General features: G+C 31.3%; 3 protein-coding genes across 3 annotated transcripts; 2 read left to right on the top strand and 1 right to left on the bottom strand.

Moving 5' to 3' along the window:
* Nucleotides 1–617: 617 nt before the first annotated feature.
* LOTGIDRAFT_236567 (hypothetical protein) lies at nucleotides 618–10,847 on the top strand (the record flags this gene model as incomplete). Its single annotated transcript, XM_009067564.1, has 9 exons — nucleotides 618–677; nucleotides 7,482–7,594; nucleotides 8,024–8,273; nucleotides 8,700–8,828; nucleotides 9,144–9,278; nucleotides 9,695–9,859; nucleotides 10,074–10,184; nucleotides 10,340–10,407; nucleotides 10,670–10,847. Coding segments are annotated over 9 exons (1,209 nt in total), but the record flags the coding sequence as incomplete, so codon positions are not given.
* On the top strand, nucleotides 10,670–17,250 carry LOTGIDRAFT_169252 (hypothetical protein; the record flags this gene model as incomplete). The annotated part of the gene is made up of 13 exons (XM_009067565.1): nucleotides 10,670–10,885; nucleotides 11,191–11,318; nucleotides 11,816–11,876; nucleotides 12,035–12,161; nucleotides 12,522–12,782; nucleotides 13,166–13,273; nucleotides 13,518–13,663; nucleotides 13,989–14,252; nucleotides 14,648–14,814; nucleotides 15,803–15,879; nucleotides 16,142–16,223; nucleotides 16,711–16,815; nucleotides 17,090–17,250. Coding segments are annotated over 13 exons (1,903 nt in total), but the record flags the coding sequence as incomplete, so codon positions are not given.
* A 1,161-nt stretch (nucleotides 17,251–18,411) lies between these two features.
* On the bottom strand, nucleotides 18,412–19,575 carry LOTGIDRAFT_169253 (hypothetical protein; the record flags this gene model as incomplete). The annotated part of the gene is made up of 2 exons (XM_009067566.1): nucleotides 18,412–19,139; nucleotides 19,470–19,575. The coding sequence occupies 2 exons, from the start codon at nucleotides 19,573–19,575 to the stop codon at nucleotides 18,412–18,414; spliced, it is 834 nt and encodes a 277-aa protein (XP_009065814.1).
* Nucleotides 19,576–19,923: the final 348 nt, after the last annotated feature.

The following is a 19,923-nucleotide window of genomic DNA, read 5'->3' on the forward strand; positions in this document are numbered from 1 at the left end:
TGCCACATCGACTCAACACTAATCAAAAGTGAGAAAAACAGAGTTTGGTGGTTTCTGTATGACATCATGCAAATTATTTTATAGGAATTGAAATAATGGTGACAGTTTCAGATCTTAGATTTCATAGATTAGCTTTTATTACGTTTCTTCAAACAATACTGCCGTTTTGAGGATGAAAAGCCTTAATTTGAACAGATTAGCACAGTAGGCCTACATACTTAAAATAACATTTATGAACAAGGGAGAGTACAGCACACCTAAAACATGACGAAATTATTAAATTCCTCTATATTTTGCTCTGATTTATGATTCATATCCGTATTTTATATCAGATATACTTTTAATTTAATCCTTTAAAAGCCTTTTGTCTCGTACATGATCCGTTGGTAATGTCAACAAACAAACCTTATTTCCTTCGACATAACAAATACACGTGTTAATCTATTTATAGCACTTTGATTGACACATGAAATCCTGAATACTGATCGCTGATTGGTTGAATACTGTGGTATAAGAGATATATTGATGAATGCTAATATAATTGTTCAAAGAAGCTCTAAAAGCTGTCAAAGGAACTAATGAAAATTTATGTGGAAATATCTTGATTTGAAAAAAAAATGCCAGCGTCTAATGGTGATAGTGTTAAAGTTGCTGTAAGAGTTAGACCATTTAATCAGGTAGGAATAATCATTTTACCTGTCTACAGGTAGTCATCTGCATTTATCCTGGAGAGTCAACCACACTTAACTTGTTGAGTGACCTCTAAATTCTATAAAATTATTCCAAATGTTGAAAAATATAGGTGGCCAGTATATGCAGTATGAAGGCTTTTTGAATTTGATGATGTAACTAATGAAAACAAATTCATGAAATTCAGATGAACTCTTAAAAAATATAGATGTAAATGTAAGTTCCCTTCCAGCAATGAAAAAAAAGAAAAATAATGACTTGATATTGACAGAGAGCCTAAATTATCATATTATATACACCCATCAGCTTGTGTTGAAGATCATTCTATAGGCCTAATATTATTGTTCTGTGAAAAATAAGCCTTATTGTCCTTAAATGAAACAATAATTTGGTTCACTGTTACTTCAGTAATGGGAGATATACTGTTTTATATTGTTTTTGTCTGAATGGGGTATATCATGATTGTATTCCATATCTTATTATTGATATTCAATCCCATGTCTAAATCAATACAATGGAATAATTTATAATGTTTATTGTATGTAGGACCACTTATAAAAAAATATAAAAAATCTCATGGTATCTAGTTACTTGATATCTGTGACTTCTTGAACCCAATCAAAGCACTGGTTGCACTGGCACAGCAGTTTGACATTAACTTGTAGTGAATCATTAACAACATTCAATAATTATCTAATCAATTTATAACAATAATCATTTTATATTCATTATTTCATAATCTTATCAAATCATTTATTTTCACTTTGATTCATTGACAAAAGTTACATAATTGATATAAAAATTATATTAGTGAGTTTTTACCAAAATATAAAATCCTACTGGTTACCATAAAGCAGAGCTTGATCTGTCTTTAAATACTGTTCAATGTAAATATTAATCCAGTTAAACTATTGACTATTGGTGGATCATTAACCAGGGAACCCATTAACCAAATCATAATATTAATCAGTTTATATCAATCTTTTCTATGGATCAATTCATACTAATCTTGATTAACAAATTGAATTTTTATTTATTAACTCATTGGTTTCTGGACAAAATCATCTTAATCTTAAATTGATTTAACATGTATGATAAATAATCATTAGTAATGATTAATATTCTATTATCTATTTATTACAATAATCATTTTATATTAATCATTTCTTAATAATTACCACATTGATTAATCATTTAACTGTATAATTATTTATTGAAATGAGTGAACAAAATACATTCAATCAGATTTGTGCCAGCCCCAGGGTTAAAGAATCAATAGCAGGGGCATTCTTAAAGTGACAATTCCATGTTGGTGAATTTGAGCAAGAACAAAATGGTAGTTCAGTAAAAATATGAATCGGTGAAAATAAAATTTGAAAATCAATGAATTTGAATTCAGTATAAATATAATACTGAGAAATGAAAATCAGACAATAAAATGCCAGTCTAGATAATTCTGAGCAATGAAAATCTAAGAAAAATCAAAATTCAAGATATTATTTCAAGGTATTTTGATTCCAAGCATTGAAAATCTGAATTCAATGAAATTGAATTTCTGTGTCAAATGGCTCTAAGCAATAGAACACACCAAAAGAAATATCATTGGTATTATGATTCCAAGCAATGAAAGTCTGAATTCAATGAAATTTAATTTCAGTATAAATAATGAAAATCTGAGAACAATGTGATTCTGGTTTGAAATGTTAATCTATCTGAATTATTGATTACCTGAGAAATATTTGATCACCCCAGCAACAATCTATAGTTTACCTTCAGTACTCTTTATTTGTCTTTGTTTAGTTTGTTAGATTATTGGACCAATTTCATGATTTACAGTCATAACAATGAGAAGCTTCATATAAATTCATAGATTTAAATCATCTTTATTATTTACTTGATTGATTTTTCCAGCTCTGTAGTCTTTAATACTAATTCTTCTAAAAGTCAGATTGGCATCATTTTCATTGACTTTTGGAACTTTACAAAAAGTTATTCTTAGGTGCATAGTATTTTGATTTATCCAATGATTTCATAAGAAATTGGAAGGGTTAATCTTGGTCAGAGCAATTTGTATTTGTATTTTAAGGGTAATCTTTGATTGATATACTTAACGTTAGTTTACTGTGTAGGGTGAGGGGGGGTGTGGGGGGTTGGAGGATACAGATCTTTATTATATTAGAAAACTCGTCACTACAGCAAATCTTGCTCATTCTTTTGATATTAAGTAAGTCGTCTTTCTTCCCTCTTTCAGTTGAATCAACTGGGCATTTCAGGACAATGTAAAGCTAAGAGATGAAGAGCAAGTTGGCAAAAGGCATGGAGGATTCAATTTCTTAATTTGTCACGAAACCCCTTAAACTTTTCATGATTTAGGGATATTTAAGGATAACCGATAAAAAAACAGAATATGATGACCTTTAAATTGCTCCAATCAGACAATGTACCCAAGGATACTATAATCAATTTTTCATTATTTGTCTAGAACTGTTTAAATTTAAAACTCTTTAATATAAATTGATGAGCTATTATTAGGAAGAATGATTATTGATTATATTAATGTTTTTATACCTCCAGCAAGTTTAATGTGTCTAAATGAAACTAGACTAGAAATTTCTGTAAGAGAATATAAGTTCTTAAAGGGATTGTAAAGAGGTTTTCTAACTTTTTTATGTGTAATAGGGATACTGATAGCATCAATTTGCACTATTTCTGTGGTTCCTGCAATTGAACTAAAACTAAGTATTTATGACGTCCATTATCGTGAAGTATGCTTTATAACATAAGGTCATCAAACACTAAGTTTTAGTGGAATTGCAGGAACCACAGATGCCTGATTGAAATTTGGAATGGTGCAAATGGATATCAGTGTCCCTCATAAAAATTTTTTTTTTTTTTGGCCCATTATGGTTTGTTGGTAAAAGCTTAAGCAATAAGACATCAAGATGTGAAAGGCTTGAAAAACACAATTCTTATTACTTAAGAATTACTTTGATCTGTTCTTGTTGAAGAATTATGCATCAGAACTTAAATTGTACTTTCTTTGCTTTGTTTGGCAATCTTTTCACATAATAAGCAAAATATTAATAGGCAATATAAGTAATTCTTGAAAGAATGATTTAAATAAAGTAGTCTGGGAAATGATCAAACGATTCAAGGAAATGTGACATACAGTCAAATATAATATAAAAAATAAATATATTATATAATAAAATAAATAAGATATATTTATAAAAGAGATTATATTACATATAGATCACAGGTACACTTGGTACCCTTCCGAACACTGAAATTAATCTTATTGACTCAACAATAAATAAATGGATCTTCTTTATGATATAAAATATTATGACAGTTAGGGATTATAGCCTACCTTTATGATGGACTAGTATATCAAACAATATTGAAGGTTACTTATAAGAATACATTCATAATGGCTCTTTGGTTCATGTACAATCTTTGAGCACTTTGATTGGCTTGACCTGAATAGTTAATAAGAATCGAATCAGTAAAAGTTTCCATAAATATAATTTGTTATCATTATTGCGATGTAACATGTTATAGAAACCCTCCTTCAAAGTGGCAAAACTAAATACATCAGGTGGCCAGAAAAAATAATTATACTTTCATTTCAGGATTCATAAAGTATCAAAATACAGTTTTAACAGGTTAAATGACTTTGAAATACCAGTTTTTATAATACCAGTGGCCCCTGCTTATGGCATCAAAAGTTACTTAATTTTCTTAATACTGTTTGATTTCCAATAAATCCTACAGTTCAATCAATAAACAAAAAATAATTTCTAAAAATCTCCATAAAGCAATCTTTTTTTTTATCTTTTATGCCACCTTTAAGATTAAGAATACTTCATAGAAGCTATAAATCATAAATATATTTTAATAAAAGAGAATAGTGTTTAAAATTTGTTTTTAATCTCTTTTATGTTGGTTAAACCAATGATTACTCAAAGGATATAAATCCTTTCTTGATAAATAACACAAATCACACAAATCAAAGATGCCCCTATAAAATAACTTAAGATTTGAATTATTAAGTCACACCTCTGTTCTAAATTACATTGCCCTGACACACTACTACTGACATATTGAGTGTCTTCAAAATTCCTCACTCCTATTTGAGCTCTTAATTACAATTTTTTTCAAAACTTGGAGCTCCTAAGCAATAAGTATCATGTTGATGTTCACAAGCTTGGTACTTTTCTAAGCACCTGATGCCACTCTAAAATGGAGCTCAAATCTCAGTGATCTGCTCTATAGCTAATAACTTAAAATTGATAAAGGCGCCCTATCATACAATAGTGATTACCAGTTGCGTATGGTTGCAAATAATGAAAGTGGTCAACCCAGTGAGAGTTGCGTTCAAAACATATGACAGCCATTCTTATTCGCAACCATACACAATTGGTGATAGTTATGGTGTGAGGGCCACTTTAATAGCATGAATTGCAAAAGAACTTTCAGCAATGAAGCCTACACAAATGTTTCTTGCTGTGTTATTCCTTTTAAAATTATTGTCATATTTTAAGATTGAATAACAGGCAAGTTATTTTGATAAAAGTATTAAGAAAGTGTGACTACTTTTCCAAATAGGATTTCATCAGAACAAAATATCCTTCCAGCAATGAAAGCATTAAAAATTGATTTTCTTGTTAACACTTTTTAAGAATCAATATTCCTTCAATTATTTACTTAAGACATGTTGATATTTACATAAGATAATTACTAGAGGGCATTGAGCAATAGAGTGAATCCATTAATATTTAATGCTTGGAGCATTTTTACAAACAGAGTGGTCACTTTGAATTTTTAATCAGATGTCTGTGGTTCCTGCAATTCCAATAAAACTTAGGTGTATTATAAAATGAAAGGAGTTTTACGTCATTCTTTTCAGCACCATTTGAGCTAATGAAGATGGTTAAATGTTTTATGACGTTACTAATTGCAAAGGGCCTTCCGTGATATGATGCGTTTAGTGATGTCATCAAACACTTAGTTTTAGTGGAATAGCAGGAACCACAGACAACTTAAGTTGATATTTAAAAATAGTATATCCTCTTTTATGATATTTTGTGCTCAAATAAAACTTTTTATCTAAAAATATATCTAGTTATTAAGTATATTAATCCACATATTCTTTCACGGATGTCAGCTAGGTTATTAAGTTGATTATTATTTGTATATTTGTATTCATTAGTAAATATTAATTTGCTATACAACAATAATGTAGGATTTTCCAACCAAATTCCTGATATTTATATCCCTTTTGATATACACTTTTTAATTTGAGTCATAATTATCATAAGACCCTAATCAAATTCTGGACAGTTCCATATTGACCTCACCTTCTTAATTTCATTGTTATTTTATCAAATATCTATTCATAATTAGGCCAGTAGTGTTAAGCCTAATCTGAAGTTGTGTGGTAGCATACACCTATAATCAAAAAGTCAAAGAACACCTATTATTAAGGAGATATATTTTAGAAGGGACCTCTATTCATTTTGTTCATTCAAGTGTGAATCATAGATATGATAATGATAGAGTGAACATAAGCTGACCAAAACATTACTTAAACATGTCCTGGCCTAATTTTCTAAGCTGACCAAAACATTACTTAAACATGTCCTGGCCTTATTTTCAAATAATAATTAATTATTGTTATTCAGCTATATCAATGTATTTGTTACCTTGTTATTTTTGAAGTTAAGAAAATTTAAGTTTTGACGTTTAACATTTTGACTCATATGGTTGAAGTTTTCATAGCTCTTTATAGAACCTCACTTTATTATTATTTATAGATTGAGCTGCATAAATCTGACAATAATAAGTGTATAAAAACATGCCAAATAGAGAAAATATGAGAAATAGGCTTCTTGGAACTAAGACAGATGTTCTTGAAAACGGTGAACTCCATTTGCCAAATTTACAGTGGGCTTATAGCATGTATGTTTCTATCCAAATGATTGCTAGTAATCTTTGAGGCTTTTATTGATACATGACTTACAAACACATTGATATGATTTTTTTTGTTCAATATGATATCATATAGGAAAATTTCAAGTATTTAGTATAACGATTAGTTACCCATTTCAAGGAAGTAATTGGACCACTAGAGCAAGTAATTGGATATCTTAAAACAATAGGTAATTGTTATCTAAAAGACAAGTCCAAACCAAATCAATGTATCATTTCTTAGAAAGGTTCAATGGCTTTGTTAATACGCCCTGGTCTTAGATTTCATTATTTGATTAAACTTTAAAATATACAAGGTGTAGGCCTACCATTCTAAATAAATTATTTGCTTTGACATGTATTACCATTTGAAACCATGTAAATATGTGTGTATAAAATCAAATCACAAACAGCTATTCTCTGGTGTGATTTCACCATATTAATTAAAAAAGATTATGCAAGATATTTAAGAAAATGTTTTGTAGATTTACTTGTAGGATATTTGCTACAAAAAGAGTCCCAATCTAAGTAGAATTAGATCACATTTTCGTCTCCATTGTGATCTAACAAGTCTACCACAGTCTCTTCAGATAAAATTATTTTTAACCAATCAAAGCATGTCATGTGATACCTGAAATTGTTGATAGCCAACCAAATTTAAAGAAATATGACAGCTTCTTTGGGTTTTGCAATACCACAGTTCAACATTGCTATCAAGAAACAGTTTCTGAATGATATGATTTGATTGGTTCTTCAGGACACAAGATATCAAATATACAGTCAAATTACTGTACCTTATTTTGTTATACTGTATATTCCAGAGAGAAAAGAATGCAGGATCAAAATGCATTATATCTATGAATGGGGCTTCAACAACTATAACCAATCCTGATAATGGTGACAGTAAAACATTTTCTTTTGATCATTGTTATTGGTCTCATGATGATTATATTGAAGATGAACAGGGTGTTTATTGTCCACAGACCTCAAAATATGCTGATCAGGTAACTATATTTTGATAATTTCTCAAGTTGCTTAATCCAAATTTTCATTTTGAATATTTAACTGAAGTATATTTAGCCCACTTGATAACAAGGACAAATTTATACCAAGATGAGTTAAATAGCCACCCTAGGTACTTCAAGATGGAAGAAGCACCAGGGTTTGGTGCAAAGAGTCAGCACTCTTTTCTGCACCCACTAAGAAGAAATTTACATTATGTATCTAAATGACTTTGTGATTTACATTTTACTTGTTTAAGCTCATTGGGTTAATGAAGATAGAAATTTAATTGAATTTTCATTTTTGATTGATAAAAAACTTCGAAGACTAAATTGATTATTTATTTCTTATTAATATTCAGTTTCACCCTGCCTTTTGGTCAAAAATATATTTTCTTATTTCAGAATAAAGTGTTTAGTGACCTTGGTAAAGGTGTATTAGACAATGCTTGGCAAGGTTATAATGCTACATTATTTGCCTATGGACAGACTGGGTCTGGTAAGAGTTACTCTATGACCGGCTATGGTAATAATAAAGGTATTGTACCTATAACTTGTGGTGAACTATTTAAAGCTATTGAAAGTAACAAAGATGACAAGAAACAATTGAGGGTAAGAATTTTAGAATTTCAACAATTCTGATCAATTTCTAAAGGGCAGAAAGTCATATCTTGTGAACTGGCTTTGTTTTCCTGGATAGTAGCCTACTACTTTTGTTGATCTTCAAGCTAAGAGAGCTCAATGTTTACTATCTGTATCATTTTTCAGGATTGAAATCTTACTTCTCATTTCTTTACAATTAAACTCAAATGTTTTATGGAAGTTTAGACTGTCAGCACTTCAAGCACTTCCTAAACTTTCTCATGACAGTTATAACTCTAACACAAAGATTTTGTAGATAGCTTAAGAACTAGGTGTTGGTTTTCCATTCTGGAAAGTGATACAGAAAGCTTAAATTAAGTATCAGCCAGTAGATCAAATTATTGTACTTACAACCAACTCACTTCACAAAGATAGAATTTATGTTAAATTTTGTAGGTAACATTCAGTATGTTAGAAATATATAATGAACAGATCAGAGATCTATTGGTTAAAGGACAACAAAAACAAGGTGGTTTAAAAGTTCGACAGAATCCTAAAGTTGGGTTTTATGTTGAAGGCTTGAAGGTAAGAAATTTCAACCTATTCAATGGATGACATAATTTATCCTGGACCAATACATGAAAATGGATATTACATTTAATAACTTGACTGTCAATATCAAAGATATGCAGTTTGAAATATCAACTGAAAATGAGTGACTACACAGTAGGTTTGAGGTATTAAAGTATTCGATGTGCTAGCGATCTAATGGCGTATAAACACATTGGCCCACTGATAGAAAGCTTGGACTAGATGTAGATAATGAACATAATTTAAGGTTTTAGCAGCAAATTATGTCATAAGCTAATGTCATATAATTTTTTTTAATTTAAATTTTAGCAAGTACCAGTAAGTAATTATAAAGAAATAGAACAGTTAATGAATCAAGGTGCTATCAGTAGAACTACAGCCTCTACCAATATGAATGCTACTAGTAGTAGATCACATATGGTTATAACTATTAAATTTGAACAGGTATTTCAACAATCTTATTAGTATTAATTGTGAAAGAATCTTACATACTCAGAGATACACAGTGAATGCAAAGGTCACATATATACAGATGCTTTTCAAACATAAGTTAGTGGTAACAGGGGTTAGTTTGTATGTGTTATTTTTGAAATCTGCAAAACTTGTTTCATATGAAATTCTTACACAAAGGTTTACTTCTTTCCCTTCTTTAATGCATGATGTCATATGGAGCTTCTTTAAGCAGCTGTGTGCTGTGTTGTCTTTACTTGATAATAGAACAAAAATGGTGGACACCAAGTTTATTTTAGAACTGGTACTTCTTGTTAACAAGAGTCAAATGAAAAAGAAGCTCTTGTTGCTATCACACAATTATGGACTTTTTTTTAGCATTATTCATATTTGTCTATGTTTCCATGCAGGTATTTATGAATGTATCTGGTGAAAGTACTACTAAAAGTAGTGAGATAAATCTAGTTGATTTAGCTGGTAGTGAAAGAGCTAATAGTACTGGTGCTACTGGTGATAGATTAAAGGAAGGAGCTGCTATCAACCAGAGTTTATCATCTCTTGGTAATGTTATTAGGTACGTACATTGTCTCTCAGGCAATATTTTCAGAGATGAGCTAGTGGAGATATTAGGGACTGAAAGCGTTAAAGACTGGGCTGACTCTCAGAAGCACTGGCCATGAATTATTCTAACCTTGACATTCGAACTAATGGCAACAGAGTAGACAACAATCCAACAGATACATGTATATATACAACAGAATATAGTAGTTCATGTAATTTGATTTCAGTGCTTTGGCTGATATTTCTGGAGGGAAGAAGAAAGTGATTGTACCATACAGAGATTCTGTTTTAACTAAACTATTACAATCTGCTCTTGGTGGTAACAGTAGAACTATTATGGTAAGAATTCATAACAATCTGATGTTGCAATAGGATGGACGCATAGGAACTGCATGTAAAGAACAAATTACTTTGTTACCTACAAAGATAAATAAACAAATTTCTTGGAAAAATAAGTTGGGCAGTGTTTCATCAAATTATCAATCAAATTTCAGATTGCTGCCTTAAGTCCAGCTGATATCAACTATGATGAAACATTATCAACTTTAAGATATGCCGACAGGTATACTATGTTTTATTGAAATTATTATTTTCAAAGTAATTCTCAATTTCCACAGACAAAATCATATCTGGAAGCGGTACTGAGGTAGGAAAAACAGAAGTAGCAAAAATGAAAGTAGCAAAAAAAAGCAAAACCAGAAGGCCTTTCCATCAAGCTTATATCTAAACCTAAGATCACAGTTGAGCTCTACCTGTTTGATGTCTCCAAAATGGCTACCATTTCAGTAAATTCCTATCTTTAATGGACTCATTGCTTGTTCTAGGGCTAAAAAGATTCAGAATAATGCTGTAGTAAATGAAAGTCCTACAGAAAGATTAATTCGAGAATTAAAAGAAGAAAATGAAAGATTAATGGCTATGTTAAAAACTGGTGGAAATAAAAAAACAGATAATTCAGAAGAATTAAAATATCTGTTGGCTGAAAATGAAAGACAAATGGGTATGCAGTTATCTTGGGAGAACAGATTGGAAGAGGCCAGGTAAAAGATTAAGAATCTCATGGAATATTTTTGAATTAATACTATGTTATCAAATGAAGACATGTTTTTATAAGTGCATGAAAGAATAAGACATTTTGCTTCAAGAAACTCAAATTTTTCTGCAACAAAATTACATGATAACGGTGTATGATTTATAAAAATATAAGAACTCTTTTATATCAGGAAAGAAAGAAGATGGGGTGGGTGGAGAAGATTAGGGAGAAGATTAGGGAGAAGAAGTTCCATAACATGTGCAAAAATTAAGAAAACTGCAGGTGATGAGCGAAAATGATTTTTCATTTCAGAAAAGAGTGGGAGAAGACATTTTTAAACAGTTCTAAAGAGAAAGCAGAATGGGAACAACAACCTTATATAATGAACGTAAATGAAGATTCTCAGTTAACTGGAGTTATTAAACATTGTTTTGATAAAGGTTAGTGGAAATCAAAAAAGTCTGGGATAGCGCTTTCCTTGATGCAGACCCAATGAATTTTACTGTTACAACCTGATAGTAGTTATGTGCCAAGGTGTCCAACATGATATATCAGCTATATTAATAGCAATGTTAGCTTATGTACTTATGGTGGCATAATATTGAAGGGGCATGTTTTTTTTACCAATCATACTTTAGTCTCATAGACAGGAATTTTTTTGCTAAGCCAATCAGTAATAGTGTTCACAGCTCTCTGTCGAAATTTGAGCCTTCAAATCCATGTGTATCCATAATTATACACGTTTGAATGTTAAAAGACATCCATAGAAATAGGAAAAGAAATTCTATTTAAATATATTCAAGACTCAAATCAACCCCCCAAAATGGAACCCCTGTTCCTTTAAGCAGTAATGTAACTAGTAGTAATTGTGCTGCAAAATTAAGGGCAACAGTGTGCAGCAAGAAATAAGTATTCAAGACTTTAAAATTTGTTTCAGGTAAAACTGTAATTGGAAAAGAGAATCAAGAAGATGTTGATATTACTATAAAAGGCCTAAGGTAAATTATATTTAAAGTTGGATACACCTTGATCCAAGTTGACTTTTGGAACATTGAAGCATGCCAACTTTTAAATCTTTTGGTATACTACTTACATTTCCATTTTAGATAAGTTTAGAATTTGAAAATTTATAGTTAATTTCCATTTCTACTTTCAGCGTTCAAAATCATCATGCTATGATATATAATGATGGTAATAAAGTGTATATTGAACCCTGTTCTATACAGTGTTTAATTAATTACAATGGAAGTAAATTACGACAGAAAACACAGTTACATCATCTGGTATGTATCAATTGCTATGAACTGTTTCTCATGAATAAGAACTTGTTGTTCAATGAACAGCGTCAAGTGGTAACCCTGTAAATATCTACTATCTATAACCCCTTTTACACTACAAAAACTATGCACTCTCAGAAAGTTTCTTAGAAAGAACCAGATAAATTTTGTGTAATGTAAAAGGGTAACTCTGAGGGCTGTTCCAATTCTGGCCCACCTCAAGGGGGTGGTCTTGGAATGTAAACAATTAACTGAGCATACCCAACAAGCAGAATTCCTCATATTCAATTTGTTCAATAAGAGATCCAACTTATAAGAGAATAAGACTTATACAGAATCTTTAATTGTTGTTTTTGTTGTTTTCAGGATAGATTAAAGTTTGGAACAACCAGTCTCTTTCTATTTGTTGGTTTTATGAGTGAGAGACGCTCTCAGGATCAACTAGAGAAATATAACTATGATTACTTTATGACGGAAATAGCTGAACATGAAGGTTTGGCTGTGGAATTACAGACACCACGAAGAAATAGTGATGCTCAAGCAACTTCAACCACAGTCTTTCATGAATTTGTTGATTTGATGCCTCTAATAACTGAAGCTAATGCTATTAGTGAAGAAATGAATAAGGTTGGTTTGGAAATGCTTTTTCTATATTTTGATCCTTAAACGGCAACCAGCGACATTTTTTAGGGTTGAATATATGCAAATAGTCCTGGTCGATTTTTCCCACAATCCACCGGAAACGAGAGATCACCATCTGTCATAAGGGCAATTTAGGAGAGTAACCATGGCCGAAAGACACTGGAATGGAGAAGTTTCAATTGTAAAAATTACTTTACAGGATGACACCAGGCTTCCAGAGCCAAATGGACCAAAAGGCTTTTGGGGTTCGTTGAATGCACTGTCAAGTAGTCAGACAGAAGAACTCCACTTTATATTTCTATCTTTACTGGTTTCTCCCTGCCTTAGTTTTGTTTCACAAGCAGGGTTGCTTTTCTTATATTTTTCAGTATGTGAAATTTGAAGCAGAAGTTAAGAATTTTGCAAGTCATGAAACGTCAGCTAAAACTACCGAAAAAGAAGTTGTGGTGAAAGTTACTAATACACTCACTAAAAAGGTAGTTGATAGTATTTTTGGCATTAAATAGTCTCACCTCACTATAACTCGAAATTTTGATTTTCATGATGTTCTCTGTGAAACATTCTTATCAGGTTGATCTTGTTAAAAACAAAATGGGACACTTACGAATGATGAAATGATAAATCAGGCAATGATCATGTAGGTAACAATCAGAAAATACAATTAATGATCTGTATTTAGAATTTTGAGTGTCATTAACCATTTCTCTGCTCCCTGTCTAGGTATGGACATGGAGTAAGGCCAAATTTCATAATCGTAAAAATATCATGGATCAAGTTTATGGAGAGTTTTGTGAATTTGGTGCTAAGAAAATCAACAAGAAGAATGATCCATTTTGGGATCCTGTGGAAGATGTTTTTCTTGGAAGGTAATTACATGATAATTCACATGCTTTCCATGATGTATTGAGATCTGTATTCAAGTATAATTCAACTGTGAACCTAGAATCAAGAACACTTCTTTAGGAAACTGCATATAAGACATATTAGCACTGTATATGTTACCATGGTAATCTTCAATATTGTGACTTCCAAATGAGTGATGATTCAAATGTATCATAGCTGTCTTTTTAGCTGTTGTTTCACACTTATTTAAAGTTGAAATCACACGGGTAAATAGTTGCAGGGGTTAAGGTGATTCTCAGGGACAATAAGTGTGTTTCTGTTTAAATTTATCCTTTTCATTTTTTCCAGTTGTCACGTGTGGTTGCAACCAATTGCATATAACATGGAAATAGATGAACATTTCGCTCTCCATAATTACCATGGTAAAGAGGAAGCTGTAATACATGTACAAGTTGTACCATGTAATAACAAGGGGAGACCACTAGGAGATGACAGTATTGTGACAGACGCAGATGAACTATTAGATTCACCTTTGAACTATGTAATAATGTTACCACAGTGTATGGGTGTTAGATGGATTATGGAAGATAAATCTCGAGGCGTTTTCTGCAGGTATTTGTTATTGAGTCAATTAAGTATATAATCCCTAATAAAGTGATTCTTATAGAAGATGTATAATCGATGAGTGGTCTTACATTTGAATGCTTGTCATGGGAGCAACACATGCCAAAGAGGAGTTGAAAGCATACAGCAGGCTGACTTTCAGAAGCACTGGCTGTGGCATGTTAATTTTGTTAACTTAATCCAACTTTCTACAAACTAAATTATTCCACCATTAGGATACAGCCAATTTAAGGGTAAAATTTTGACCATAATGTAGATGTATTAGCATGTATTAAACATAAAGGTATCTTGAAATAAAATGAGATCAGATATATGTATTTTGAAAATGTGGGGAGATGAAACATTAATTTTAATATTAAAGTTAATAAAATTTTATTTGACAGAATAATTGTACCTGGTGAAAAGAATATCATATCCAGTAAAAGAATTTGGAATAAACCACAAACAGAGTTAGATTTTACAGCACAAATACAGCATAAGAAAGTAACTTCTAAAATATTAGATCAATTATTAACAGAATCAATTGTTATAGAATTGTGGGGCACACAAGGTGAGACATTTTGTCTTGATTTATTGTCAACAACTCTTAAAAATGTGCTCCTCTTATCTTGGTTTTTAATGGTGAAAGAGCAATATAATTATTGGACAAAGGTACATATGATCGAAGCCTTCATTATTGTTGTGGACTTTGAAAATATCTTTTAACAAACAGGACATTTTTTAGCCTTGAAATCTTGCTTTCTGAATAAGACATGAATAGAGAATTTAAGAAGAACATGTGAAATGGGTAATCTTTTCTCTTAAAGGGATTGTAACTTAACTTTTTATTTGTATTTGGGAACACTGATAGCATCAATTTGCGCCATTGCAATTTTCAGTCAGATGTCTGTGGTTCTTGCAATTGCACTAAAACTAAGCATTTTGAAAGGCCCTTGCAGCTTTTGTCAGTGATATAAAAAAAAAACCTTTAAGCCAGACATTCATGTATAAGCTACAATCTTGATCAATTGAGAACTTTAAATTGTTTTCAGTGACATCTTGTACAAAGAGTAAGTTATTACTGCTGAATTATAAGATTTCTGTATAGATCTTGTTTTTCATGAGTGATTCCTTGGCCTATCACTTCTTACTCACTGTCATCTAAAAGACATTTTTAATAAAAACTAATATTTCAAAATTCAATACTTGAATTTTCTATTTAACTGTACTAAAGTTGATGTAGCATCATTGAATATGTAGTATTCTGCTTTGTTTAAGAAATTAGAATTTCAAATTAACAACCAAATATGTCTAACAGTTATGCTGCAAAATGTGTGTTTAAGTATCATTTGAAAATAAGAGAAAAAACATTTGGGATGTTTTTAGAATTTCCTTGAAATCAGCATTCTGTGTCAGAAAGACAAGCTGACATTCTGTTCAAATTTTCATGTTGCATGTAAACCTCATATATTTTATCAGCCTCTGTATATTTGGATTGCAGTTGACCATTTAAAATTGATATGCTACTTGTGAATTAACATTTGAAATCTTTTATTCAGATCCCTCTGAAATTGAACATCCAGAAAGTAATGGACAAATTCACCCACATCTTAATGTTGATATCTTATCACAAGCTGTAAGTTATCTGAATTATCTAGGGTTTTGATAATCTGAAACTTCTTATTTAGTCTTTGTAAGGTTCTGTAGCGCAGTGGGTTTTGGTTCTTTACATGACGTCATTGGCTTGGTTATGTTGAACAAATGGTTGCTATGGGTTCTAATCTTTGTTTGCATGTAAAAGTCTGATGACCTTGAATAAGTCTCTTAATAATTCTAGTCAACCCAGCTGCAAAACTTATGCTGCATGTGTTTTTTTTACGATTCTGTTTATTTTACAGCAAGAAGAAAAACCAGATTATGAAACAATATATAAAGAAAATGTTCTCTTAAAATCTGAATTAATGAAAGCTAATCAAAAAGGTAGACTGCAGCTCTTTTTATAAGCCCACATGAAATTTGTTTTTGAAAACATGTGCAATTTTTAGCTCTTGAAGGCACAATTCTTGGAAGATTTTGATGAAACTGTGATGAACCCTATTGAAAATCAGAAAAATAAAAAAATGTTAAGTACAAGTTATTGCTCTTGATCTTGAAAATGCATTAAATATTTAGCTCATAAACACTTTAAAACTCGATTGTTGCCAGATTTTGCCAAAAATTCGTAATATTGTTCAGTATCACTCCAAAAAGTAAAAAAGAGTGTAGGGTTGAATGGTTCATATGTGTGATTGCACTGCCAAATATTTTCATTTAAATTCATAGCTGTCGGCTGGCGTAAATTACCTTGCCTGGCAAGCTATCTTTATGATATTTTTTGGTTAAAATATTTCACTAATCGTATTTTTAGATTACCGCAGTAGACAGAAGATATTAAAGTTTTTTTAAATTTTTAAATTTTCTGTTTCAGGAAAAGTAACCAAAGGTTTAGATGTGGATTTAGCAAAAAGTATTCAAATATTTTTCAAAGATATTCGTTCGGTACAATCTACAATACAAGAAATGAAAGAAATATGTAAGTTAATTGTCTGTGCATAAGAGCTTTGAAGTGTTCAACTTCAATTGATTTAATTGTTAAATCTAATCCCCAAAGACTGGGGGTACAAATTGAGGGCAGACTGACTCAATGGGGGGTCAAAATGTCAATTCAAAATACAAAATTCTGGTACATTCTGACATACATTTTGGGGCTAAAAGGTATAAAAATCATAGTTTCAAATTTGTTAAAAATTAATTTGGGGTTTGCTACTTAGCAAGCTAGTCATTGTTCTAATTCTTTCTATTTACAGCTGATAATGTACAGAAAGATGGTAAATATAATGGTAATATGAAGAGTATAATGGATAATTATTTTAAAACATTAACAACGACAGATAGTCAGTTATCATCTTGTGTACAAACATTACGTAAATCTGTTATGGAGACCATCAAAAAAAGTAAATCTTCTTAGACTAAAGGAACAAAAACTATTGTGGAATCTGTCCAAGTTAGGGACTGCAACTAAAAACCGATTCTTTGAAAATTTGCAAAATTGGAACTCATCCAAGATTTAATTTTTGTACATATACATACCAAGTTTCATCAAACTCAGATAAAACTGCAGCCGCAATTGCATCCACAAGCCATTTTTGACATATTCCTACCAGCCCCGTCGCTAGAAATGAATTGGAGGAGCTGGGGCTTGGCTTTGTGATGAGGGGGTGTGGTTAGAGCCCATGGACACAGAGCAACACAAGTTCTATGAGCTGGCAGCCCCCCATAAAAATTAGAAGCCTGGAGAACTCATTTCTAACTATTTTGTGGCCCTCAAAATGTTCATCTTTTATATTTTGTACAAAGACACTGCTAATTAATCAATCTCAGCTAAATTTAAGAAGGTTTACTGGGGGTTAATGACAGGGCTGATTCTAACTACCGTCATGTGAAGGGCAATAACACATTCATAAAAGTTCATCAGAAATTAGCATATACCAAATTTGTCACCAATATTTACTGAAGCATAAGTGTAGCCCCTATCACATTTACAATTTATGGTAACATTAAGTGCACGTCAATTGTGATTGTTTTATGTGAACTGTGATATTTATATATGATTTGTTATTATGTTTGTTAATTGTTAAAATGAAATGTGCAATATTTTTGTATAGTATGTATAGTGTTAAACAAATAAAGATTGAGCATTATAAAAGACATGTAAAATTTCCTTTGAATTAGCACCAAAAGCAATATTGATAATTCATTGTTACCATGGAGACCATTGAAAGTTATTTGCAAACAAGTCTTGTCATCTGAAAGACACAATATCCGACTGTACAATGGTGCAGGTTTATATTTTATATCACTGAAAGCTCAAAGCTTTTGATAATATAATGACATATACACTACACTACATGTATCCAGGGCAACTGATGGAATATCCAAATTCCTAAAGAAACAACCATTTATATTTAAAAAATTGTAATCAATACTGCAAACTTCAAGTGGAGAATCAAAATACTAGAACAGAACTATAATCATGTTTTGTAAAGTGGAGAATACATAATAATATTAACAAGGATGCCATTGTGACTATTTTCTTCATATTGGCTTATAAAATAATGTGGGGGTTTTGTTAATGGACCTCCAAATGAGCTTGATATACTACATCTTTATCCTGATTTTCAATTTCAAAGCATAATTCCTTTCCCTCAGTCCAAAATATAACAGATAGCTGCTCACCAGCATTACACTCTTTCAAAAATGTAAAATTTGCTATTTTAATTTGTGGCTGTTTAAGAACTGTTAATCCACTTGATTTTAGATTAGAACCTAAAAGTCCATCGCAACAGAATTTGAGGTAATTTGACCAATTCACATGAAAATATGGATCACAATCACTTGGCTGTATTGTTAATGAATATGATGTGAGGTTATTTGGTCGCTTTTGATTCAATCTCCAGTTCAGTGCTGCCTCCTTCTGAGAATATTTCTGATACTTTTCTCTCCACCAATCAGGTAATTGAACTGGTTTACGAGTTTCTCTACTCACTAGAATAGTTTGTACTTGGCATTCAACTAAAGGTTCCGTCAAATCAGGATGAAGAACTTGAGTTAATAAATTAACTGAGGAATTACCAGCATATAGAAGTTTCTTAGTTAGTGTAAGAGGACTTTTCCTTAGTTCTGTGTTGTATAAATTCTTGTTGAAGATGGTACTTCCAGAACCAATAAAACCCATTCCTACATTATATAAATACCCCAGATCTAAAAATGAGTGATTTGGATCACTCTCTGAACGGTTGAATGTAAAAGCTCTACCACTTTCAACAAGGGTCAAAACACTCCATGGTTTGATATGAGCTGAAACAAAAAATAAGTATGTGTACATTTTTAACTTCAATATAGACAAATGAAGTCAGGCCTCATTTATTTGATGACACTGTCTGCCAATTTGGAAATTTGTCACACAAACATCACAACACAAAAACCCAGGGAAGAAATTTTATTGGCTGGCAGTGTAATCAATTGGATGAATGTTCAAGAGGCCTGTTGTTAAACCCTTAAAGAAATTGCTAAAATATAAAAGCCAATCAAAACAGACAAAAGTTTGAGCACCCCTGCACAAAAGAAGCGACGTTAATTTTAGCTCCTTTAATCTTTAAAACAGTAATCTGGATGACGAAACATTACCTTCACCATCAAAAGCTTCATACGGAAATCCACCAGGAACCTCAACTTGAACTAAATTTGGTGCCAGAAACTCACGTGTATAACTATTTTTCAGTTGGTGAGCCATCCTGAAATCAAACCATGAAAATTCGCATTGGCATATAGCTTTATCACCAAGCTGTATAGGCCTATAATGGTATTATTGTAGCATAAAACTAAAGCCAACCTTATTTGGTTTGGTTAGAACATTAGAACCTAGAAAAATTGGATCATATGATTGCAACTGTTCTATTTTCACTCACTAGAGAGAGGCTACTTAATCATTTGTGATTGTGCTTTTAATGTGTGCTCATGAATTGAAATGTTTAAATTTCTAAAAGCAATTTTAAGACTAAAAAGTCAGGTCTCCATAAAGGCATAATACGTCAGTAGATCTACTAAAAAATTAACAATAAAAATTAATTTCACATAACTA

Source organism: Lottia gigantea (genome assembly GCF_000327385.1).
Source record: "Lottia gigantea unplaced genomic scaffold LOTGIsca_83, whole genome shotgun sequence".
Lineage (NCBI taxonomy): Eukaryota > Metazoa > Mollusca > Gastropoda > Lottiidae > Lottia > Lottia gigantea.